The sequence below is a fragment of the Eptatretus burgeri genome, chromosome 10 (genome assembly GCF_056783735.1).
Source record: "Eptatretus burgeri isolate ZD-2024b chromosome 10, Ebu_testis_v1, whole genome shotgun sequence".
NCBI lineage: Eukaryota > Metazoa > Chordata > Myxini > Myxiniformes > Myxinidae > Eptatretus > Eptatretus burgeri.
The window spans coordinates 82,302,321-82,329,734 of record NC_140970.1 but is presented as its reverse complement, the minus strand read 5'-3'; the positions used below and the strand labels follow the sequence as shown (position 1 = coordinate 82,329,734).

The window sequence follows — 27,414 nt, the reverse complement described above, 5'->3', positions numbered from 1 at the left end:
AATGGATGAATAGCTCACAGAAAGCAACACCTTCCTCATCCCAAAATCTGAAGAAACTCAACTACCTCACCAATACTGGCCAATAATCTGTCTACCAACAACATACAAACTTTTAACAGAAATCATCACAGAAACGATGTATCACAACCTAACATAACAAGGAGGCTGAGAGGCAGAACAGAAGGGCGATGTAAGACAGGATGTGACGGAATATTAGACAATCTCCGATTAAATAAGGCCATCCTCGAAAACTACAAAACGAGAAGAAACAAATTGTCCACAGCCTGAATAGACAATGAAAAAGCTTTTGACATTGCCCTATATTCATGAATGATAAAGTGCATGCAAATGTATAAGATAAATCCACAAATAATTATCAAACGGGTTTGGGAAAGCAATGGATCGATTGAGAAAGCAATACCAGAAGTGAAGATGTGACATGGGATCTTTCAAAGTGACAGCCTTTCCCCCCTCCTGTTTTGCACTAAGTAACTTCATCGATGAGAAAGGATGTGGATACACCCTAGCATCCAATGGAAGAACATCTAAAGAAACAAGAAAGTTGATACATCTACTGTACATGGATGATCTAAAACTTCACACTAAATGACTAAAAATTGGCAGAACAATTTAAATTAGTGAAACAGTACTCTGACGGCTTTCAAATGGAATTTCAGGTCAGGTCAGGTATGGGAGCATGTGCCAGAACAGCACGTCGCTGCGTCCACTTTCCGTCGGTACTCCAGGGGCCTCCGTCTGGCCATCCCCCAGGCAGATGCCAGGCCCATCCCCATCTCCTTGAGATGATGGTTAACCTGTTGCAACCATGAGGCACGTGGTCGACCCACTGGCCTCCTCCACTCATGAGACTCCCTCGCTGAGAGAATCTGGTGAGCAGGATCAGAGTCAGGAAAACGAGCCACATGTCCATACAGCCGCAGCTGACGCTCACGGACTATGCAGGTAACAAATCTCATCCGAGTCTCTCTCAGCAACCGCTCGTTGGACACAAAATCCGACCAGCGATAGCCAAGGATTCTCCGAAGAGACCTGGTACCAAAGGAATTAAGTCTCCGTCTCAGATCCTTGGTCAGAGTCCAAGTCTCGCACCCATAGAGCAAGACTGGAAGTACCAAGGACCTGAAGACTCGGACTTTCGTCCTCCCGCACAGGTACCGGCAGCGCCACACCCCATGATCCAGTGAATCCATGACTCTCCAGGCCCGACCCAGACGTCTATTGACCTCTGACTCGCAGCCAGCAGAGACATGAATATCACTGCCAAGGTAAGTGAATCTCTCCATGACCTCAACATCCTCACCACAAACAGACACAGACAGGACAGCAGCATCCAAGATGTCACCGAAAGCCTGGATCTTAGTTTTGACCCAAGAAACCCGTAATCCCAACGGCTCCGACTCCTCATTCAGCACCTCGAGGGCCCCCAAGAGGATGTCTAAAGTCTCCGCAAAGATGACTGCATCATCTGCAAAGTCAAGGTCCGAGATCTTGACATTCCCAAATGACGCACCGCAACTTGATCTCTCCGACATCCTCCCTAGAATCCAGTCCATACAAGTGCTGAAAAGTGTGGGGGCAAGTACACATCCCTGACGAACTCCAGTAACAACTGGAAATAAGTCAGAGAATGTACCACCACACTTCACAGCACTCTCAGTACCAGAGTAGAGTTCAGACATCAGATCGATCAGTTTTGGTGGCACCCCACGAAGACCAAGAATCCTCCAGAGGACATCCCGATTCACTGAATCGAACGCTTTACAGAGATCAACATAGGCTGCAAGCAGCCCCTGCCGAAACTCTCGTCTGCGTTCGGTGAGGACACGAAGTGCAAGGATACGGTCAATCGTTGACCTCTTTGGTGTAAAGCCTGACTGCTCTGGATGCTGGTGCTCAAGCAGATGGTGGCGAACCCTATCAAGAATTATCCGAGCAAAGACCTTGCCCGGCACTGAGAGCAGCGTCACCCCTCGGTAGTTGTTGCAGTCTTGGCGATCACCCTTCCCTTTCCAGAGAGGGACAACAAGGCCCCTCTTCCAGTCAGTTGGGATGATGCCTGTGTTCCAGGCAGAGCACAAAACTGCATGCAACGACATGAGTGCAGCATTTCCACCAGCCTTGAGAAGTTCGGCATGGATGCCACAGATCCCTGGAGCTTTGCCCCGTTTCAACTGGTTCACCGCAGCCCATGTTTCCACAAGCGTAGGTGGACCACAGTTGATTCGAGGGTCAGCAACAGGGATTGTAACACCCTTGACATCCAACTCGACAGTTGGGGATCAGCCTGGTACAACCGCTCAAAGTAACCGGCCCAGCGGGCCTTCACTTCAGACTCCTCTGTCAAGAGCCTACCACTCTCTGCTCGAACTGTAGTGCTCCGAGGGATGGGCTTGGATGAACGTAATGCGCGAATTCCCCTGTAAGCGGGACGTGAATCACCTGTCCACAGGTGATGCTCTACCCCCTCACAGATTCCTCGCACATAGGCCTCCTTGTCCACCCTCAGTGCACGTACAGTTTTACGCCTCAGCTCCCTGAACAGCTCAGCTCTGCCATTCAGCCTGGCCCTGCGACTCTGGTCAATGGTATCCAGTGTCTCTTGAGAGACAAAATTCTTCTTTGCCCTGCGGTGAGCTCCAAGGCATCCACCGGCAACATCAAGGACGGTGGTCTTGAAGGCGCTCCACAACTCTTCAGGACCCCCCAAGGCACCCAGACCCCCCAAGTGTCCACTCAGCCTGTTCGCAAACTCCTCAGCTACTCTCTCATCCCTGAGCTTGGCAACATCCAGCCTCGGCTGGGATGGTACCATTCTCCAGGATTTAAGGTGCAGCTTTAGAGTTGCTACAACAAGCCTGTGGTCAGTATTGAGGAACTGAGCACTCCGGTAGACCCTGCAGTTCTGGATCATCCTCCAACGACCGTCAATGAGGACATGGTCAATCTCCTTTGCCACACCGCCAGCGTTGGAATACCAAGTCCAGCGATGAGCTTGTGGGCGCTGAAACCATGAACCAGCCACCCTAAGTCCATGACTTCTTGCAAAGTCAAGGAACTTAGTGCCATTCTGGTTCATAGTTCCTGACCCATGGGGACCAACACACATCTCATAACCATCCCTATCAGTTCCAGTCGATGCATTGAAATCCCCCAAGACTAGAAGTGTATCTCGTCTGGGGCACTGATCAACCACAGACTCGAGTGTGGCGTAGAATGCATCCTTCACGGTGAGATCACTCGCCTCAGTCGGAGCATAAACAGAGACCAGGGAAATGACACCTAAGGAGTGACGAATCCTTAATCTCATAATACGCTCGTTGACCGGTGTTACCTCAATTATCATTGGGGTCAGCTTATTGGACACAGCTACAGCAACTCCTTGGGTATGGTAACCATCAGAGCGACCAGACCAATAGTAGGTGTAACCACTCACCATTATCTCGCCGCAATCCGGTCTCCGAACCTCAGAGAGAGCTGCAATCCCGATGTCCAAACGCTTGAGCTCAGATGATAACAGAGACAGGTGATCATCCTCTCTTAGGGATAGGACATTCCAGGCACCCACCCGAAGGGACCGCCTCAGGTTAACCCAAGGAGACCGCCGTCTGGTGGACGACACCTCAGCACCACTCCGACACACTCTCCCGCAATCTGACCCAGGGATGTTACCCCGTGGTTTCCCTCCTATCAAAGATTGGGGGTCCCGAAGGCTTTGCCCCAATCCCGTCATCCGGTGAGCTGCCCTGCGAAGGGAAGCTGCACAGGAGGTACTCCCACGGAGTGGGTTTTCAGATTTTTTTGCGTTTTTGCGTTTTGCGGAATGAAGGGTTTTACGGTGGCCGGAGTGCAAATCCTGCCACCAACCTCCTAATAAGAAGTAACCCAACTGCAGGAGGACGTCCACAGACACAGTTGGGCACTAGATATGGATGGCCGTTGGCTCACAAGGAGCTCCTCCACCCTTTGACAGGTTTTGTTTTTAATCCTGCTGGGTGTCCATATCCAAACACCCATCCAAAACCAAAACATCCATCTGGGTGTCCATATCATATTTAATCCTGCTGGGTGTCCATATTTAATCCTGCTGGGTGTCCATATCCAAACATCCAAATTCCAAATGTAATTTGGTCTTGACAAATTCGCCAAGTACACATTTGTGCAATGTAGAACAAGAAAAATGGACAACATAAAAATCGACCGAAGTACAACAATACAGAACAATGAAGCATCTTACAAATACAGCTAAACAAAACGATTACCAAACAATACGTGCGGAGAACGAGGATGTTCCTGAAAACATACCTCTCTCCGGGAAAACGAGGAACAAAATCAAAGCCATAAACCAACTTGCAGTACCAGTGTTCAAATACAGCTACAGAATAGTAAACTGGCCACAAGTGGAAATAAAAAAACTAGATATCAAAAGAGGGAAACTCCTCACTATCCGTAAAATGTTTTATAAAAATCAATGTATCCCAAGAATGTACCTGCCGAGGAAAGAAGGAGGTAGCAACTTGATGGAGCTCAAGCGTGTGCACAGAGCGATGATTGTAGGATTAGCAAAGTATATACAAAAGTTCAACAGACTACAGATTACAATTTGTACACACACATGAAGACAACAAATATGAAAAGATATCCCTCACTCACATTGCAATAAACTTCCAAAAAAAGGTGTGAATGGAAGCTTTTCTCATTGAGGTTTCAGTGTTCCCATTGATTTGGTTTCAATAATGTGATGATCTAGAAAATGACCAGATGTCAAGATCTCAAGAATGAAGTGAAAAGATCGTGGAAGCTGAAGAACGCTGAAATTGTACACCAGTGATAATTGTAGCAATGGGAATGATGAAGAAGAACCCCATGGACATCTTAAAAACCATCCCTTGGAATATTATAACAAACAGGACTACTGTTGGATACTGTCTGGGACTCAGTGAACATCCTGAAAAGAGCTCTTGGAACAAAACTCTGAGAATAACACAACTTCACAATGTAGTTCAAGACCAGGAGGATTAATTTCTACCTTCTGAAACCCGCATATGGAGATAACAAGCAACGACACACACACACACACACACACACACACACACACACACACACACACACACACACACACACACACACACACACACACACACACACACACACACACACACACACACACACACACACACCTGCACTGTAGTACTTTTACACTTGAGAGTTTCAACATTCTGCAAAAGCCTCTAGCATTTTGATCATTTTTACAGCAATGTCCTTAATGTGTACAGCATCCTTTTAGTCATGTTGACTTACAATGGATTTTATGAAAAGTTTGTACAGATTTTACTCAAAATAATTTCGTGTCAAATGAAAGATTTTGTAAAATTCGAGTAATTTGAGAGTTACACCTGACTTGTTTATTTTCAAGCAGCAGTTAATAATAACTGTGATTATTATGAAGCACGGAATGGAAAGTGCAGCATTCATACGTCAAGTCTTATTAAGAGTCCCAAGAATGCATGAAGCCGAGGCTGCAGTTCCATCCAATATCACAAGGAGCCCAGTAGTAGCTTCACAGTGAAACTTTGTTCTCGCTCATTTTTATAATAAGGTGATGCATTTAATCAAGCCTGCACACTCGGCACTCTGCAGCGGGAGACCCCTGAAATGGCTCCAGAACTGAACTGCCCCAAATCCTCCTCCACATTAGAAGTTTGCCAGCAGCCCAAGCTGGGATAATGCGTTGCTTTCCAACTTGGCACACAGGCTGCTGCTCCAGGCAGCAAGTAACAGAATGCCAGCAGGGATGGAAAAGCTTTCCTACAAAGTCCCTTGTAAATATCCGAAGCACACAAGGTCACAGTTCCAACTGTAGGGGCGAAAAAGGGAAATTGTACGACCTGCTACGAACTTCGTTTTGACCTTCCACTCTCTCCGAATATATATTTAATTTATAGACAGTCACTGATATTTCCTAATTAACCAATAATACTAGTAATAATAAACAAAAGGATCAGCTTTAGTCCATTTGACATTCCCTTCAGCGTCTGAGAACTTAGCACCGAGATCCAAACCCTCCATACAGGACAATGTTGGTTTGCCTGTTATCTACCAACGTCCATGTACGATGCAATCCATATAAAAGTACTCTGGCTGATGTCCTTGTCCAACGTGTGGTATATGGACAAGCCTCATGAGCCTTAGTTACTGTAGTAAAAATATGAAAATGTTTATACCAACTTGTTAATAAAGTTTCTGAGCTGTGTTTTTGTGCTAAACTGTGAACAAACACAAAGTTAAAGAAGTCTCGGCCTGTAAAAACACACCAAGTTATCTTGTCAAAGTTATCTCCTTTAGCGGCTCACTCTGAAAGCTGGACTCGGATGGAATGAGGATGAAATCGATACCAACAGTGTAAGGTGAAGAAATGATGAATTAAATGAAAGAGGAACAAGTAAAACAAATAAAATACATGATGGAGTTAAAAACTGAAGATTATATTTTTACCATGGCTTTAATGATGTGGTGTTTTGTTTTTTTTTTGTTTTTTTTTTACATCACCTGAAGCTATTGTGTCGTTGCATCATTCTATGACTTGTAGAGCTAACTCTTGGAAGACTGTAATAGATGGTGCAATGACTGCTGTGGATGGTAACTGATTCCAGATCCTTACAGTTTTTGGTGAAGGAAGGTAGTTTCAGCAAGGGTGGAGTGAAATCTTCTCGAGGATCATTTTACACCACTTCTTACACCACCTTGGCCACCATGGACAGTTATTGCAGTTGTGATTTCTGTTTTCAGCGTCAGGTGAAGTTCCACGACAGCAAGGTGAAATCAATCAAAGCACGGAATGAATATATCCTCACGTTGGAAGCCATCAATGCTTCCGTGAAGCAGCATTTCCTCATGGACGTCTCTGACATCATTGACGTGAGTACTACAGCAAATTCCATCAGCATCCTTTCACGATTTAAAACAGGTTCATTAATTTATACTCAGCCTTATTGTTTAGCGACTTTTGCCTGGTCAACCCACTTTAATCTTGCTAATGAAATGTAATACCAAATGGATGATCCTGGAAATTCCCAAGAAATTCTACCCTTATCCCATTTGCATTCATGGGCATGCCATCGCTGGCTGTTTCCTCTCTTTGTACCCTCAGCATGTCAAACAGTGTAACACTGTGTGTGTGTGTTTTTGTGTTTGTGTGTGTGTGTGTGTGTGTTTTTGTGTGTTTGTGTGTTTGTTTGTTCAGGAATCCAAAATTCACCAATTCACCATGTTTTACTAGTCAAGACAAGAAAAGTCTTTTCAACCGGTTTGTTTCTTTCAAAAGCAAAAATTGTGCAGCCCAACAAAATAACCCAGAACCAGGTTTTGTTTCAAAAGCAAAAGAACCCAGATAAAAAATTTGATGTACATAGAAAAAAAAGCAGGATACATACATATACATTTGCATCATGCTCATGTTTGAGTCATCTTGTCTGACTACAATTATTGTTTAATTGCTTTTCAGGCATATAGTATCAGAAAGTAACCTTGTCCTCCAAAAGACAACTTGAGTCCATTATTCGATTAGTTTGTATCATCTTACAGTGGAATAAAGAAAATCCCTTTTGAACACAAGTACACCTTTGGGCTGGTGTTATGGATTAATAAATGGAACTTCCATTTGCTGTGCAGCTCTCATATTGAAAGAGATGACGGTGACATAAACTAAACTAACAGCCATGCAGCAGCAGCAAGTTTGCGGCCATACTTGGCACCCATCTTTTTTGTATCGCAAGCTTCATTGGCATTAACTGTTTTAAATACTTCCCTTCCATTCCCCTTGTTCCCAACCAGTCTGCAGCTTCCCATATGGAAATAATAAGCAAATCACCTCAACATAATTATAGACAATTGTTCTTCCCAGATCACAGCTGAGCACGATACTATATTTTAAACAAATGACACTTTCATTGAAAATTGTGAATTTGCTAAACGGAATCAAAATAAATGTTTCTGTGATGATGCGAGTATGTATCACTTGCATCAAAATCATAAACTCTCCTTCACTACTCATGCATTTTCACAGTGCTGTGACCTGGGTTACCATCCTGGAGTGGCCAGTGTTCTGAGTGCATTTCTCTTGACCGCATTTGGAGCTCAGACGTCACACCAAGCCTCCTTGGGCAGGCTACAGGAAGCTGTTAATGGGTTGGACCAACCTGGAGACAAGAAGCACTTCCTTGAAGCCTACCGGCCCACATTCCACCCAGCGCCACCTCTCAAATTTGAACCACACATGGGAGATGAGGTTTGGCATGCTGTTTCATTATTTTGACATGGTTTATCATTGAAGAGAAGTGATCCTTTAACATTTCTTAACATTTCTTTAACATGAAGTTAATATCACTAAAGGGATTTTGACAGTGAGGGATCTCAGTATTCCTCAATTAAAGAAGAAAAAGAGCAATCAGAGATTGCAGACCCTCGCCAGGACTTGTTTTGTGCTGGGTTTGTGTAGTTTTGTGGGGTGTATTTTGTGTGGCGTTTCTGTACTGGTGTGTTATGTAATTAATAAGAGACATAATTAGAACTACCACTTTTTAACTGCTGGCAGTGATGACCGGGTGCCAAGACATTCCGCTTTGATACAATCCCGCTTTGATCGGACACCTGACCTTGACCCATAACATTTTTATTATTATTATTCATGATTCAACTGAATTTAGAATGGGATTAAAGTAAATTCAATTCAAATCAAATGCAAGACCAAATAGGTACAGTCCTGCATTGGAGCAATCAGAAGGAACCGAAACAAGCAAACAGCAAAGATGAAGTCATCGGGAGGAACGTGGATTGGATTCGCATTTCAGCTGCTACTCCTCTACCCTCAAACTCATCGCGGCACAGCCAAGTGAGCCTTATTCAAAAAAAATATTAAAAATAATTTTTTTTTACAGAACCCAGATCAAAAAAGTTAAATACTTCTGACTGCCATACCACATGTCCGATCAAGTTGAAATATAAACATATTTTTCTCATCACAACTGGATCATAATTTTGAAATTTTACATAAATTGATTAAGCGGTTCCAGAGAAAACATTATTTAATATTTTTCTTCAATCCAATATGGCTGCCAAACCATGTGACCCATCAATTATTCCTAAACAAACTTGTTCACCCATGGCTTGGGGAACATTTCTGTGAAGTTTCGCCTCAATCTGTGCATCGGTTCTCAAAGATTTTTTTTTTATAGGTTTTAGAGTAAATTCAATATGGCTGCCAAACCATGTTACCGACGACATCATGTGTGTGAACCTTTTGTTCCAGATGGATAGGCGGTCATACGTGTAAAGTTTCACCTCAATCTGTTTAGCCACTTCAGAGAAGATGTTTGAAGGTTTTTATTTTTAACATTCTGGCTGCCAAATTACGTGACCGATGACGTTGTCAAATTTTTTTCTGTGGATCATTTTATCCCGAGATGACCCTCAAAATTTTTCATACTGATCAGATGTAGCGTTCTACATGTGCAATGATGACATCATAATGAAGGCATCTATGACGTCATGAAAAAAATCACACATTCCTCACGAGCAAATACCACCCGTCACTTCGCTGACGGTAATAATTAAGGGCAGAGGGAGAAAAAGAGGGTGGAAGAGAAGGAGAGGGGTAGGTGAGAGAGAGAGAGAGAGAGAGAGAGAGAGAGAGAGAGAGAGAGAGAGAGAGAGAGCGGGGAGAGTGAAGAAGTGGAGGGGAAAGGAGAGAGGAGGGATGTGGAGCGAGGAGGGGTGGGGGAAGGGAAGACTATGACGTGAGAGGAAGGGAAGGGAGACATTCGGTGGAGCATTAATTACCATTCATACTGTTTCAAAATGATTCTGCAGAGAATAACAGTGAAAATGGAAACAAAAACAATGTCTGAAATCCATTTTCTACCAGTCATACTAAAAACTCTGTCCGGAGATGAACTCCCATCTAAAGACAAACTCTTTTCCAGACATAAATACTGCCTAGATGCATCTGGAGCCAATCTGTCTGGAGACAAACACCACCCGGACACGTCCGGAAACAAACACGGCATGGACGCGTCCGGAGCCAAGCTGGCTGGGGACAAACCCTGCCCGAACACGTCCAGAGACAAACACCGTCCAGACATAACCACCATCTGGATATGTTGAGAGAGAGAGAGAGAGAGAGAGAGAGAGAGAGAGAGAGAGAGAGAGAGAGAGAGAGAGAGAGAGAGAGAGAGAGAGAGAGAGAGAGAGATATATATATATATATATATATATATATATATATATATATATATATATATATATATATATATATATATATATATATATATATATATATATATATATATATATATATGGGACTGAGCAGACAGAATATGTTATGCTTCGTGAACCACACACACACACACACACACACACACACACACACACACACACACACACACACACACACACACACACACACACACACACACACACACACACACACACACACACGTTCTTGGCCGATATTCACAATTTTTTGAGAATCGGCATATCGGAATCGGTGTGTTTACCAACTACAGTAATACTGTATACAACCCAGAAACCTTGAGAAGCTTTCACTGAAAAACAACGTTGCATTTATATAGATGTTTCAGGGAGATGTTCACAAACATTATTCTTTATAAACAACTCCGTGTGACGGGTGGAAAAAAAATTGGCTCTGTAATTTAGAAAACACGTTAATACTGCAAACAGCTGGGAAATCGGGTGTTATTTCACATCAACTCACTCAGGATGACGGAGCACGAACCACTCATTCAGGGTGACGGAGCATGGACTACTCGCTCAGGGTGACAAAGCACGAACCAATCGCTCAGGGTGACCGAGCACGATCCACTCGCTCAGGGTGACCGAGCACAAGCCACTTGCTCTAAATGATGTGGTGTTTAAAAGCGTCAGCAATGAGTGAACGATTCACTCAGAAGGACGTAGCGTGGTACTGCTATCAACTGTAAAGCATTCGACAAGTGGATTAAGTACTCATGTAAGCACTCCAATTAAATGGTTGATAAGGAACGGTTAGCCAGGCTATTGCTACATATCATGAAGGATTGCTTTAACTTTAAAGCCGGTCTTCACCACACATGCAGCAGTTAATGAAATACAATGAATTTCTTCAACTAATGACTTTATCCACAAGAGTTTCCGCTTAATGCAGAACAACCCTGGAGACATCGCAAAGTTCGATCGCCCGTGAAGTACACATTGTAGATAATCCGCCATCTTGCCTGCTCGTCTGTGCATGTGTCACGTGGTACATCAGTTTGGGATCCGCACAAACGTGATAACTTTTTTTTTAAACATCTGTTTTTCACCAGATTTGCTTTGATCCCTGTAGAGCACCTCACGAAAACTCCGAAAATATGGATAGATCTGGCAGACGCTATGGATAGGCAGTCCCTCTGGGGGACAGGGTATGATGTCAAGTAGTGAATGCATTTAATCATATAGTTCAATGAAGCTCATTAATTTTGGCACATTTCTAAATTTTTTGTTCACTCAATATAATTCTCAAAACAGTAGAAAAAGAAAGTTTAATGCTTTGGAAAATTCACATTTTTCGTGTGCATATATGGAGGAGGAGGGAACATAGCCTTACTTGCTGAAAGTAAATAGGTATATCGACTTAGTTGTTTCTTTAAATTATTAGATTTCACAACTGATTTTGACACAAATTTAGTCCGGACGATATCCGATCCTCAAAGCGAAATGATATACTTTAATTAGCCTGTGAGAGTACATCGTGGAAAATCGTATCAGATAATGCATGAAATCGCTCCAAGCTCCTAATTTGAAAATTATAATACTTACAAAAGTGATGTACACAATGATTCATAGCTATGACGAACAGGCATTCGATAATATGAGTGGGAAAAGTGAAGAAAAAAAACTTTGTCGTTAAGAAATCGTTACGGCCTGTTCCGAGTCAAGGCATGGTTAAGCAGACCTAAAAACATGGCGGCTTCAGACCCCAGTGAGGTTACCCAGGAAACGCCTTTGGACCACAGAGAGGTTACCCAGGAAACGCCTTTGGACCACAGAGAGCGAGGTGGCCATAGATGGCCTGATGAAGGGTGTAATGAGCTAAGGCCCTTAATTATCTTCAAAAGGGGTGTTTTAATTAACCCAAACACCCAATATTCACTCTTGCACTTCCTTGGAGTTTTCTTCGTGTGCACGCAAAGTTTCAGGCCGCTGGGTTTCATGGTTTTGGAGTCATGGAAGAGACACACTGACACACACACACACACACACACACACACACACACACACACACACACGACATTTGTTGGTATGGATGAGTACTTGCCATGTGCCAAGTTTCAATTTTTTCCTTGGTGCTGTTTCAGAGATGGAGGTCCAAAGTTTTTCCATTTTTCCAACATAGCTGCCACACCACATGACCTGTAAAGTCATAATTATAATTAAAACATTCTACATGAGTAGTCGCACCTCCCATTCCATGGTGAAATTTCGTCTCAATCCCATAAGCGGTCGCGGAGAATAACACGAAAGTTCTGTGCGGCCAGAAAGACAGGCAAACAAACAAACAAGCGGACCCAAACGCAATACCCTCTCCTTCATTGAGGGTAATGATGAAGGTAAATTTGGCTCTCATTAAGAAATATTGTCCATCGAGAATATCCATTCATCTTGATGGAGGCTGCACAATGTCTGAATTTGTTGATTTATTTTAACATTAAATAAGTAACGAAAATAGCTTTGTTCATGCACAAACCTTATTTCTAGTATTCCAAAACGAAAAGGATTTTCAAGCATTGTAGAGATGGAGGACTTGGAGAAAGAGATATGTCACCATTATGACAAGAATACGCTTCAGCCTACCTGCGGCCATTACATTGGCATAGAGGAGCAGTGATTGGCACAGCTTTTATGTCTTGAAGTCGGATGCAAATTTTTCTTCCCATTCCAAAGTTTTAAAAACTAAAAGTTAGATAAGACACAAAGCTAAAATGCCACAAATGAATGCTGCTGCGACAAAGCAAAATATTTGGAACAAAGGCAAACGAAACACAAGCTAAAGTCGAGCGAAGTATGTCCTTCGCTCCTGTGTGAAATATATGTTCATGCTTTTCGATGATCCTTGGAGAATTTGAAAAGCAAATTACCAAATGCATTTTGTTGGATTCATCCCGAGAGTGGTTTGTTGTCGCTGCAACTCTGATAAGGCCAGAGAGAGACATTAAAATGAGCTCTGTCCGACGGACCACCTGAGTGACCGACCGATAGATCGACCATCCGTCCATGTACTTTTGTGCACACGATATTTCAAAAACCGTTGAACATTTATCTTTCATATTGCAGATATCTATTCCTCATGACATCATCTCAACCTGATTAGGTCATGACTGTGATTGGCTGAATTCTGTTGCCATGGTAAGTTGGTAACCATCTCGGTAACTTGGCTTGTGCACGCGATATTTCTAAAAACGTTCAAGATTTAGCTTTCATATGACACAATCTATTTCTCATACCACCCAAAAGGTGGGGGACCAAGAGTATCAGATCCTTGTTATAACAGGATTCGCCTTACTGATCGTATTTGTCTGAGTGAAAGTCTGCTATTGGAAATGAATGGTGATGCAAAGAAAGTTGGCAAGAATGACTCAAACAATTAATTCAGCAATTGCCATATTATGTTGCTTACCTCCTATCAAACCTCATCCTGCAGATTTTCCAAGTGAGTGCCCAGCAAAGTGTTGCCGCTGACATTTCTAGCCGCTATCAACAGCTGCAGGCACGTCTGGCAGGACTCTGCCTGGAGAATACGGAGGTAAGTGCAGGAAGGTCATTGTGAACGTGTGTTGTTCTTTTCACTGTCTGTTGGGAAGAAAGATGTGTTCATTTGGATTCCTCGGAGGTAGTATAATCTGCACTCTCAATCTACTAAAACCAAACCACCACAGCTGAAAAAGACTCTGGAAGCCACTGAGCACTCATTGAAAGAAATGAGAGCTTTGAGCAGCAACGATGTCACTGAGAACGTCTATCATGGCCACTCATCGGAATCGGTTCGCTTCAGATCTCCGGATGGTTCCGAAACCAAACTTGCAGGCGTCAAGCATCGAGCTGATCAACACGAGACAGAGGATTTTTACCTCCAGGTAATAATTTTTTAGTGAACCTATCATTACTTTATCCTGCATTTTATGACCGGCATTACTGGTCTTTGTTACATGAAAGTCGAGGCTCATGGAAGAGCAAAATGACAGGGGGCAACTGGTTTGCAGTGTGACAGAGAGGAATAAGGGGAACAGGCAGACATGACCAAATGGACACATTGTAAACCAGTCGTTGAGTGGCAGGAATGGAAGAGGGAGACAAATAAAACAAAGAAAGAAAGATTAGGGGATGGTGTTGCGGTAGAGAGAGTATGTCAGCAGGAGTTGAATAAATCAGGTGTGGATATGAGAAAATGCATTGTACGATGATAGATGGCTCTTTTGATGGACTGGAGGGAAGAACACGAGACAGCTGACAGAGGGAGTCTATTTCACGGAGGATAGAGGGATGTAAAAATGGAGAATCCAGATTAGATTTGGAGAAGGAAACTAGGTGTGGGTTTCTGGAAGAATGTGTGACCCTGGGTGGCTGCAGGTGGACAGAGGGAAGAGAAGACAGGTGTAACAAGATCAAACAAAACAAAACCTGACAGTCCACCAACTTTCCTGCAGTGGGCGAAAAGTAGACTTTGGACAAATAATACAAAAAGTCTTGGACTTGACTGCTTCCAGGGGAAGTGAAAGCTGTGGACTTTCCTGCAATGAAAGACCTGCTTCAGGTATCCAGAGACTTAATTATTTTCCATATCTGCAAAAAAGTGTGCTACAGCAGCCTGACTCTCAGAACTGTGGTGTACTGTTATTGTACATGATGAAGTCATCATAAAAATGGTTTCAAAAGTAAAGCTGGGGACCAGACATTATTGAAGGCTTGAGAGATGCACGTAAAGATGGCCCTGACTTCTCATTTGAGATTTCAAGCATCTTTCAAGCATTAAGTTAAAAGAAGCAACGATGCAGAATAGATATCTATGGTAGTATAGCTGGGGCAGAAGTTGAACTGATCAGAGAGAGATGAGAATTGATAATTTCTGAGGTATGCATCATTGATATGTTCTATCACTTGACTTATGATGGGGAGATGGCTGTGGTTGGGTGGATCAGACTTGGAACCTTTCTTAAGAATATAAATGGTATTTTCAGCCTTCCAAGATGAAGGCAGGAGACCATCTGAGAAAGACTGGAAGTGGAGTAAGGAAATACGAGAGGATATGGTCGAAGAACCGTTTCTGAAGAGCATATCACTAATACTGTCAGGTCCTTTTGCAGTGAAGATGTTTAGATTGACTGGCAATTTCTCAGCCTGAGTGGGAGAGAAATGCACATGTTGCAGGGAGCCATCTGTGAATGGAGAAGAGCTTGGTATTTTCATTGAAGACATATGGTATTCAGTTCAGGAGCAGTGTTCAAACATCACTCCATCCTTGAGTTGTGAAGTGACAGAAAGGGAATGTGTACCAATGACTAACTTGACAAACTGCCACCAAGAATGATAGTGAGATAACTTGAGAAGTTTGATCTCTTGTGACCATGACATTTTGTCTCTGGCTCATCAAAGGACTGATATACATTGATTGTGGGATATGCATATAGCTGTAGGTTCCCATCAGTTGGGTTTGCTTTACAGTTGGAGAATGCAAACTGATTTTTGGCAATAACCTTACAACAAGTTTCACTGGATCAGGATCTGGAAGTTGAAAATGCCAGTTGAAGGCATGAAGGGATGAACTGGTGAAGTAGAGAAAGCAGTCTGATGTAGAAGGAATTACAGAAACTGTTGATGTCAGGAGCCAATTGCATGATGGAGCTGTCTGTGGGGTGGGGTGGGGGGGAGGATGGTGGATTTCTGGCCAGACCAATCTGCCTTGCTGACCTGCCAACATCCATCTGGAGACCAACAAGGAGACAAACATTTTTACAAGGACAGGATGAGAAGAGCCAAGAGATGTGGTTGGATGAGGAGGAAGACAAGTTAAAAGGGAGTTTTGCTATGCCCAGATCTCAGAGTGAATCACTGCCATTTGGAGAGATGTGAGTAGGAAAAGAAACAGATTGAGCAGCACCAGATCCCTTTCAGAAGGCCTAAGCTGTCATATTGTTGACTGTAGTTTGAGGATTGACTCCCAGCCAGTTGGCTTTTTTTCAGATATTACATATTAATTCCAGATATTAGAAAGAAAACTGGGGTGCTAGAACAGCAGAGAATTCCTCTGCCAGGACAGAAATCTCCCATGTCAAGGACCATGTGGTCATTGTTTTGATCCACTCTCGTGCGATGTGAAACCTCATTTTATTAAGTCATGTACAAATCTGCCTGAATAACACTGCAAAGCTAATTTTTTATTTTTTTTTTAAGTTCTGGAATTTTGCCATTTGCACATGCAGAGAATATGGCTCATTCCATTGAGTGAACCTCATTTAAGTACTGTCAGTCCTCAATCTTTACCGGTTGGATAAAACAGTTCACGTAAAACCAAATAATTAAAAAACAAATCAGACAATGAAAATCTCAAACTTTCTGGTTGTTCAGTGGAAAATATCTTGGAGATTTGTGTCATGTGCGTTTAAAATGTTTTGCATTTACCACTTGGCTCAGAAACGCCATGAGATCAAGTTCTATTAAATCGAGGAACGAGTGACTTGACACAGATCTTCCAGTGGAAATTCTGCCTGAATGTAGTTCATTGTGAACTCTGCTTTTTCTCCTCGAGGGAATTCGATCAATCTCTGCGCAGTTCGTGTGAACAACAATGTTAAAAAGAGCTGTTTGAATTTCTCACATTCTTCGGCAAATTGTGACTTTGACCAGCTCGCGCGTCCTCTTCGCTGAAAGCTTCCGTCAAGTCCATACATCCACAGTTGTTGGGGTTGTTTGGATGTAGAAATATGGTGAAATGATAATTTTATGTTGAGGAAACGTTCTCAGCGTAAATGGGATCAAGGTACAACCAACTATGGTGCATAAAATAAGACACTGAAGAAGTTTCAAAAATACAAGATCAATAGATCCGTTTTGTCTACTTCCAGTTTGTGTTCTTAAATGCTAAAACATACCATATCGCAAGCAGCAAGCATGGCCGTAGTGAATAAAATTTTTTCAGGTGCTGCCATCTCTGGGCATCAACTGCCTGTGTACTGTTTCCCATGGTCCTCAACATTACTGGGTGCATACACTTTGTTCATTCTTAGGTAATCCGTTCATTAATCACGTTATTTTTGAGATTTACGTGACATTGTTATGAATTTTTTTTTAATTCCTTATAATTAAACTATTAGCATAGAATGAAGGAAAAATTGTGATCTTAAAAAAAGAAAAATTAAACAAGCAAAAGTACCAGTCACAGACGGGAAAAGTTTAAGTTAATCTATCGATTTAAATAATATTTCACGAACTTTAAAAAGGTCAATTGTATTGCACTCTTGGTTTCACTCAGAGCCAAAGTTCTGAGCTACTTATTCTGCACTCCGTAAAATGGTGACGCAATATTGGCCAGTGGTGGTTGGATTTGTCTCAAAGGAGGGCAAAGTAGAGCTATTTTAAATAGTGTGTTGCTCCATGAAGATCTGTATTTAATCGACTTGAATGCAGATGTTCATATCGATTTTAAATATCACTGGAAAGGAAAATGAAAAAGTGAATGCAGCATGGGAAGTGGCCGCCGTAAAAGGTAGACAGACAAACACACGGACAGACACCATGGTTTGCATTGTATACAAGATAAAAAGCTCTTGCGGACAGGTTTAGTGCCGTGGATTCTTTTTTGAATGTTTGTTTTACAAAATTGAAACTCGTAGAAAAAAAATAAAAGTGGTGGCAAAGGCCATTACAGAAAACGAACTGAAAGTGGGGGATGTGCAAGAGTAGGTAGATGCAACAAGCAGTTACCAGTTAGTGGGAGTAGAAATGATTGCAGGTAGCAGATGGAGATGACGTGGGATGGTAGCGCACCACCTGCTTGAAGTCCTGGAGCTTCGTTATGACTGTTCTACCAACCTTAGGGATAAGGACTTAATACCTAGAAATTGGGAAACTGTACCTTGGTAGTGTTTACATTTTTGGGGTTGAAAGAAGCGAAAAGACCCGTAGGGTGAACAAGGTGGCTATAAGCTTGAGCACAACAACTAAGGGGTTGTAAAAACAGAAAGGGAAAACTTTGACTCAAAGAACAATTTAACAAATAAATAGAAAGGTGGGTGGAGGGAGAGAGCAGAAAACACAATAACCCACCAAGGAAGAGGTGCCCTTGGGAATGGTTAATGGCCTTTTCGAAAAGTTAATGAGTAAGTATGGGGGATGGGAAGGATAAGACATGACCTTGGGAAGGACATTACCTAAGGAAGAGCTGAATAGCTAGCTTACAGCCCTGGAGGGAATAATGAGATTGAACAGACTGAGAAGTTGATTCCACAGTTGGGAGAAAAGTGGAACAAATGAAGCAGGTGAGAATTAGTGAGCTTGACTTTTGTGAGTTTCACCATAAGTGGAATACTTTGAGAAAATGAGCACCCTGGGAGGATAGGGGTGGGGTATAGAAATGGCAGAGGATGCAAAACCAAAAAGCATGTGGAAGAAGACAGAGAGGCAACTTAGCTATCTGTAATGTAGAATCAACAGGCCCAGAGATTCCGCTTCATCGCCAGAGTTTCCAATGATTTTGAGGGCCTTGGACTCCATGGCATGAAGACATGAAGGGTGTGAGGCAGGAGCACCAACCCAAAGGAGAAAGCAGCACTACATAGAGCTCTGGATGAAGGCCTTGTTGGTTGACAGAAGTTAGGATTTATCTCGGAAAGACTTTGTGCGATAGAGGATGCACATTAGGTGGCTTGCTTTGGAGACCAACTCTGATATGTGGTTAATTACCCAAGAGATATCATGGCTGATGGTGAGTCCCAAAGTTTGAGTGACTGAACGTCTCCAAGCGGTTTGCAAACAAAGTACATGGGAGGGTTTGCCAGACAATTATTTCAGAGAGTAAACAACTTAGACAGACGAGGGAGGTCCAACCCTTGCAAAATGAAGAGGATGAGATATGCAAAGGGGTTGAAAGACATATCGCAAGTGTTGGACCAGCTCCTGATTCTATCAATGTCTGCATTGAGGGAAGAGGCTACGGCCTGCCTATCTGAAAGTTCAGTGATGTCACGGAAGAGGGTGGAGTCGTTCGCAAAAAAAGATAAAGAGGGTTTTGGTGTAACGATAGGGATTTTAAAACTTCATCAAACATTTGGACAAAAATATGTGTCGTTAATGAACAAATTAATCAAAATCAATGAACTGCAAACTTCCATTCTCGAGGACATGCGGAACATTATATCCTCCCAAGAACCAACTGAAAAAAGGAAAAATTCTGGATCATTCTCTGAACTTGTATTTGTTGTGATATTTTATGTTTACACATCTGGTGAATGAAAGTAAAAAAAACAATATGACATTGATCAGATATAGTAATCAAGTCTTTTTACTTTCATCGCTGTTGTACTTTTAAAGTACAAAAGAGTGTCATAACGTTTGGGATAATAGTTCAATTGTGTATTTGCCACAAAACTGTAGCTGGGACACAAACATCACGTCAGTATTTGGCAGGTGATTATCATTACTATAATCTGCCTGAAAGTTTATAAACGGAAACCAATTTACATTCTTAAACTGATTTTCCTCTCGAGGAAGTTCAGTCATTCAAGCTCCTGGGTCTCTTTATCAGCCATGATCTTTCTTGGGAAAACCACATTTCAAAGATGGCCTTTAAAGCCATCCTCCGTCATACAAAGTCCTTCCTTGGCACACCTGAACTCCTATCCACCTACAAGGCCTTCATCTGCATCTTGATGGAGTACTACTCTCCCCTCTGGACTTGCTCCCCTGCTTCACATCTTGATGTCGTGGAAACCAAGGCCTTCAAGATCATTGGAATCTCCCGCGATGACATTGAGTCTCTGGGCCTATCTCTTTCACATCACAGTCAGGTCGGTGGTCTCTCTGACGTATACTACCTCCTTTCTGGTCTTGTACCCTCTGCTCTTTCCGTGCTTTTTTTCTACCCTCATTAACCTCCCACCCACCCCAATCCCTCCCTCCTTCCCAATTTCCAGTTTTCCCTCCTGAGAGTTTCTCTCTTGTGCACAAATATCGCAAACTGTGCCATCCTGAGGATGGACGTTAAGCTTGGAATTCCATCTGCTTGCATTTTTTGGTTAACATTAAAGATCCCACTGTTCGTTTCGCAAATCATGGGTGAATTATTCCCTGAACAAATTACAAATTCTTGGCCAACAGGTTTGTGAATTATAGTAATGGTCGTAAGTGTATCAGTGAACACACAAAACAATTCTTTCGGAAAAAGAAACTGGAAAGGAAACAAAAACGGGATAACTGGAGTCTACTCAATCATGAGCCGTTCAATGGGAAGCACATAAACAAGATTGAATATGAAGAGAAACAGGAGCGGGGAAAAGATAAGCAAAGGAAAGGGAAAAGTGTGACAGCTAAACAAATCGCACCGCTCCTGGCTCCGAGAGTCTGAGACGAGTGGGATCCACAGCTCGTTTTGAGGAGATAGCTCAGGAAGCCGGAAAGCATCGGTTGACTTTGGGATGTCCCACACTGATAACAGGCGCATTATATATCTTTAATCACCATTTTCTGACAATAGTAATGATAGGCAGTGTGTGCTAGTGTTTTTGGTCAATTTCGCACTTACCCTTTCAAAGACTAAGAAACGTCAGCTTGAGCTGCACAAGAGGGATGATTGTACATGACAATGAAAGCATTTTATACATTTGCACTGGTGACCACAATTGCAATAACGAGAGTCAAAATGGTGTGATTTTTTAATCATGACGACGTACATTTAATTGTAAACCAGTGCTCGCATTGTCCTGTTCTCCATCAATCTGTTTACAGAAATTTGCTGAGTTCGCTCAAGGGCGAAGCCTCACCTGCAGGCTGCAAGCAAAGAGAGATCTCATGTACACCGCGCTTGGAAAAGGTGGCTTTTTATTTCTACGTCTTGAGTCACGTGACCTGCCTCAGTGATGTCTGGAATAGTTGAACACGTGAGGTCATCTAAACCATATGGTGAAACTCACAAACTTTATCAACTTCACAATTCCCAAGGATGTTTATTCGAATCAGTAGCTGCATTCTCGATTTAAGTTATGACAATGCTTGCAGAGTGCATCCTCTGTATGTCAGCTGTTTCAGTACAAGAGAAATATTATTTTAACCAAGGGCAGCACGCTAGAATGCCGTTATGAAATGTTTTTGGGTTTTTTTCACAATTAGTTTCCCAAGCTCTAGCTTTCTGAGTACAGCTGGTGCACATCGAAGAGAAACGGGACATTAGACAAATCAAGGAAAATTACACAACCATAAATGAGAAGGTATTGAGAGGGTGGGGGGGGGGGGTCAAACGAGATTGGTGGAGAAAGCCAAATTTGTTGAATATATTTGAAAGGAAACAACCAAAAGGGAATGGACAGAAACTGGTGCACGAGGGAAAGACATGTTTCTCTGCACGGAGGAATAATGGCTTTTATGAACTCAGGATGAGCGTAAGCGTGACTGTCAACTCGGAGGTGAAATTCCAAAAGAAATAGTGCCATGTGGGAAGACGGTTAAAAACCTGCAGGTGAGTACACTTTCCCCAAGCTCCAGCAACAGACTTTCTGACCTGATATCATTTTTTTCTTTTCATGCATGCAGGAATGGGGAAAGATGCTGGATTCCTCAGGTGGGTGATGAGGAGTGGAAGCTTTCCGCATCTCCACACGTGCGTTATGTTGTAGCTCGCTTGATTGATGTTCCCTTCTGAGCATACAGCTTGGGATTATGGGATCCTGCGTTCAAATCCCATAAATCGTCTTGATTTGTTAAATGTCCCCTAATTCACTGATGTGTTCCGATATCCTTGTAATACACGATACAGTCCTCTCCTTGAGCCTTCGATAAATGTGGGACCAAAAGATGAATTCTGTGATGCTGTTTTTTTATTTGAACACCACAGGAGAAGTGAGCCCAAAAAACAAGGGGCCCCTTGGGTGGAAAAGCAAAGAAAGATGGTGGGGGGGGACTTTTTTTAGGACAGGGTGCCACAAATCATTGGCCCACAGTGAAATAAAGAGGGGTTAGGGCCTTCAAGGAACATTGCAGACAAACAAAGAGTGTTCCAGATGGCATCAACAGTGCACACTAGTAGCGTTGGAAGGACCTCTCAAATTCCTTGCTCGGAGCGGCTCCAGGCATAAAAATGGCAAAAAGGGGACCTGAGATTATATGCCTGATGAGGCAGTCTCTCAAGGCACTGCACATGGTGTTGAGCCTCTAAGTTTTCTGGCAAAAAGCCTGTAGAAACACCGACTCCAATGGTACCCTTGAGCAGGCAGTGCGAACCAGGAACGCAATCCATAAGGCAGAAAAAACCCACAAATCCCCCATTCGGCATCCTGCCAGAAGGGCTTCCAACAGAACTAATGTTCCGTGAAAGGCTCCTAAGGGACAGGTGGTGGTACTGCACTGGGCAGCTGTAGACAACCGCCCACGTTTGATCGTAGGCTATCTGGAGTTACCATAAAATGTGGTTAAGAATCATCACTTTCCACCTCAACATTGTTTTCAAATGTTTACATTTTCAATGCTTATACCTTATTACGAGGGCATATTATCATTCTCCACCATAGTAGTATTTTCAAAGTATCACTGTGAATTTTATTTCATACACATGAAGATGAAGTGCAAGGAGCATGTAGGATAGCCAAGACATACGCGCATTCCCCTCTGAGCTATCTAGCCTTAGTTGGGATCCAAACCCAACTATAAACTGTCACCCTGGTGTTCTGCATGCAGGGAGATGCATCAATGTGTGTGCCATCCAGAAAGAAGGACGTTAAGCCAGAGAGCCCCTCTACCCGCATTGGTTATTCGTGGACATTAAAGATACCAGGGTGTGTTTTGTGAAGAGCAGGCGAGTTGTCACCAGCAGCATGGCCAAATTCCAAATTCATACCCTGACCCTCTTACCAACCTCCACTTGGCAAACATAGTGAATATGCCATTACCCATAATGTGAGTTGAGGGAGGTCTTCATCCTGCACTGGATTGAATTTAGGCTGATGTGTGATCAAGAGAAATAACAAAAGGAGGATCGGAAAATGTTTTTTTTTTTTTTATAAACGTTCAAATTGTAAAGAACATCATTGAAATAAATAACATGCTGCAGATGACATGTTTTCTTCGTGATAGGCCTCCACTAATTCCCATGAAACCACCACGAACTAGAAAGCACCGAATGAGGTCGCAGTATACAGCTCGTCTCTTCAATGGCGACCTGGAGACGTTCATCAGGGTGAGTCCTCTTCAGTCAGTACTTGTAGCCCTTTAATCACATAATCGGTGTTATTTGTCATATTGCAAAATGCGATTGTAGATATAGAATTGTCAGCATTTCAATACAGTTGGATGAATAGAAAATACTGTATAATGAACAATATAAGTTTTCAGCATTTGAAGCTGAATTGTGTAGAAATCTTTCATTCCCATTGGTAGGAAATCTTGAGTACGCTGCCAAGAGGAGTGGAAGATTAAAGTTTGCAAATTAAATGAATTGAACAATGTTCTTGAATTTGCTGGAACCTGATGATCAGTTACTTCAAGTTTATCAGGGAGAGTGACTTGCATGACTTTTCCACAATTTCTCCTTCCCTAAAGGATTCGGGTCAAGCTATCCCTCTCGTGGTGGAAAGCTGCATCCGATACATCAACCTGCATGGTAACTTTTCACTGTACAAGCACAACGGATCTGCATAACGTTCTTACAAACCCGACACAACAAATAGGGCAAAATCATTGCATGAAGCAGTGGGTTGTTTTTTTTGTATACAATGTCGAGGCTCGGATGAGAGCGAACACAATGCACAACAAGGTGAGAAGGAGACAAGAGGGGCGGGAGAGGGAAGGAAAAAAACAGTGGGGAACAGAGACATGAGGAGATCTGTGGAAGGGAGATGGATGGGGTGGGGTACACAGGGTAAACAAGATGGACACTACAGGGACTTTCAGGTCCTTAGATGATAGGGACTTCCAGGAACGAGAGCATGGAATTTTAAGGAGATGGGTTTGGAGTGGATTAGCGGAGGTAGAAACCAGAGAGTTGGTGTCAAAGCCACCCAATGCTCGCCTGTTTATACATTTATCGTTTTTAAAAGACTAGTCTAATAATATTTTTTTATAAAGCATTGCAGTGAAGTCTGATCCAAATAATTTTAAAGCAATATATGTATTTGTATATTGTAATCAGTAAAAAATAGTGTGGTAGATAAAAACAGAAAGGAAAAAAAATGAAAACATGAACATGACAAAATATTCTGATGTTGCGGGTTTTCCCGATGACACGTTCAGGCCAAATCAAGTTGGTGTCATCAGTCTCCAGTCTATGTTTACATTCACATTAGGTTTCAAAACTGGTTTTGACTCTTCGTGAATTAAAAACTCACCGTAAAAATCCTCTTCCTGCAGAAAGTCAATTAATTTTCCTGACTCATCGCAGAGAGGTTATTCTTCTTACTTAGATCGACGTCGTTATTTATCTATATGGTATTTATATTTACGTTTATTACCTTGCATTGTTAACCGAAACTTGAAAAACGTAGAATGAGCGAGGTAAACCACAGCTGAGCTAGAAAAAGTTCAATCCACACTCCAAGTGTCTTCCCTGATCGCCGCGGCTGTTTGTGTGTTTCCCTGCTTTCTTCAGTGATGAGTTTGTGACCTCAGAATATATTTAGAGAGATATTGATTTGGTAAGAGTACAGTATGAAGAAACAAGAGGTCCACACGAGGAAATCAAAACTCACAGAGGGGTGAACTTTCTCGCTGCAAAAAGTCAACAAAGGCTTTCAGAGGTAGGAAATGCCAATGGCATGGATGGTCGGGGTATTTTTACTGTTCAGATTAGACTCAAAGCAAGATCGATCACTTTTTGTGGCTAATTTTCGGGCGTTTTTGTGCTTGGTTTTTTTGTGCAACATTTGCGGCTTATGTGCGTTTAAATTCCAGATTTTTTTTCAAATTTAGGGGATGCGGCTTTTATAATGATGCGCTCAATGGTCCGAGTTTTTTGGTGCTTGCCTTGCCATGAGAAATGCATCTAAAAGTAAAAGTAATATGTAGTGTTGGGAGTTAGAGTGCGGACAGGAACAGATGGAAAACAGCATCCTGGTTGCCATGGCAACCACTTTAGATGACGAACGTATGTCACGACACACCGTCTCCACAGTCTATCCTATGTACCAAATATGAAACGTGAAAGTTTAAAACTTTGGGAGTTAGAGTGCGGACAGGAATGGACGGACAGACAGACGGACGGACGAGCGGTATCACATCATACGCCCCGATATATATATATATATATATATATATATATATATATATATATATATATATATATATATATATATATATATATATATATATATATATATATATATATATATATATATATATTGGGCGTATAAAAAATAGTGTGGTAGATAAAAACATTAGAAAGGAAACTCGAGGGGGAGCACTCGGGAGAGTGCAAAACCTCCGCCACCAATACTGCTGGGTCACTCAAGTGAACCTTATATCTTATTCATTAAATATGATGTCAACAGTGCTGACAGTTATAGTTCTTTTCTCAAACATTTTTTTTTGGGGGGGGGTTGGAAATCACTTAAAACATGTAGACATGGAAAAAAAAATTTCTCTCTAAATTTTTTTGGGGGGGGTTGGAAATCACTTAAAACATGTAGAAATGCAAAAAAATACATTTTTTTCTCTAAATCTTTTTTTGGGGGGTGGGGGTTGGAAATCACTTTAAAACATATAGAAATGCAAAACAAAAAAAAAATTTCTCTAACAATTTTTTTTTGGGGGGGGGGTTGGAAATCACTTAAAACATGTAGAAATGCAAAAAAAAATTTTCTCGAATTTATTTTTGGGGGGTGAGGGTTGGAAATCACTTAAAACATGTAGAAATGAAAAAAAAAATTTCTCTAACAATTTTTGGGGGGGTTGGAAATCAGTTAAAACATGTAGAAATGAAAAAAAAAATTGGGGGGGGGAGGGGTTGGAAATCAAAACGTAGAAATGCAAAAAAAAAATTTTCTCTAACTATTTTTTGGGGGGGTGGGGGTTGGAAATCACTTAAAACATGTAGAAATGCAAAAAAAAATTTTCTCTAACTATTTTTTTTGGGGGGGTGGGGGTTGGAAATCACTTAAAACATGCAGAAATGCAAAAAAAAAAATTTTCTCTAACAATTATTTGGGGGGGTTGGAAATCACTTAAAACATGTATAAATGCAAAAAAAAATTCCTCTAACAATTTTTTGGGGGGGTTTGGAAATCACTGAAAACATGTAGAAATGCAAAAAAAAAATTTCCTCGAACTTTTTTATGAGGGGGTGGGGGTTGGAAATCACAAAACGTATAAATGCAAAATAAATTTTTTTGGGGGGGGGGTTGGAAACCACCTAAAACATGTAGAAATGCAAAAAAAAAAATTTTTTTTCTCAAACAATTTTAGGGGGGTTGGAAATCACTTAAAACATGTAGAAATGCAAAAAAAAAAAATTTTCTCTACATTTTTTTTGTGGGGCTGAGGGTTGGAAATCACTTAAAATATGTAGAAATGAAAAAAAATTTGGGGGGGAGGGGTTGGAAATCAAAACGTAGAAATGCAAAAAAAAATTTTCTCTAACAATTTATCTTGCGGGGGTGGGGCTTGCAAGTCACTTAAAACATGTAGAAATGCAAAAAACAATATTTTCTCTAACTATTTTTTTGGGGGGGTGGGGGTTGTAAATCACTTAAAACATGCAGAAATGCAAAAAAAAATTGGGGGGGGGGGGTGGAAATCAAAATGTAGAAATGCAAAAAAAAAAAAAATTTCTGTAACAATTTTTGGGGGGGGTTGGAAATCACTTAAAACATGGAGAAATGCAAAAAAAACATTTTTTCTCTAAATTTTTTGGGGGTGGGGTTGGAAATCACTTAAAACATGGAGAAATGCAAAAAAAACATTTTTTTCTCCAACAATTTTTGGGGGTGGGGTTGGAAATCACTTAAAACATGTATAAATGCAAAAAAAAAAAATTGGGGGGTGGGGTTGGAAATCACTTAAAACATGTAGAAATGCAAAAAAAAAAATTTTTCTCTAACATTTTTTTTTGGGGGCGGGTGGGGGTTGAAAATCACTTAAAACATGTAGAAATGCAAAATAAAATTCCTCTAA

At 41.8% G+C, this 27,414-nt stretch overlaps 1 protein-coding gene across 5 annotated transcripts in view; it reads left to right on the top strand.

Annotated features, from left to right (window-relative positions):
• Positions 1 to 27,414, top strand: part of LOC147018980 (SLIT-ROBO Rho GTPase-activating protein 1-like) — a 156,306-nt gene that overhangs the window by 72,794 nt on the left and 56,098 nt on the right. For 3 of the 5 annotated variants that reach the window (XM_085899117.1, XM_085899121.1, XM_085899120.1), the window contains exons 7-14: positions 6,808 to 6,936; positions 8,084 to 8,305; positions 13,754 to 13,855; positions 13,989 to 14,186; positions 21,049 to 21,133; positions 21,850 to 21,916; positions 23,386 to 23,488; positions 23,851 to 23,911. In XM_085899117.1, the coding sequence (XP_085755243.1) occupies positions 6,808 to 6,936; positions 8,084 to 8,305; positions 13,754 to 13,855; positions 13,989 to 14,186; positions 21,049 to 21,133; positions 21,850 to 21,916; positions 23,386 to 23,488; positions 23,851 to 23,911 (967 nt within the window). The remainder of the gene's footprint in view (positions 1 to 6,807; positions 6,937 to 8,083; positions 8,306 to 13,753; positions 13,856 to 13,988; positions 14,187 to 21,048; positions 21,134 to 21,849; positions 21,917 to 23,385; positions 23,489 to 23,850; positions 23,912 to 27,414) is intronic. The other 2 variants (XM_085899119.1, XM_085899118.1) reach the window with 1 other exon arrangement.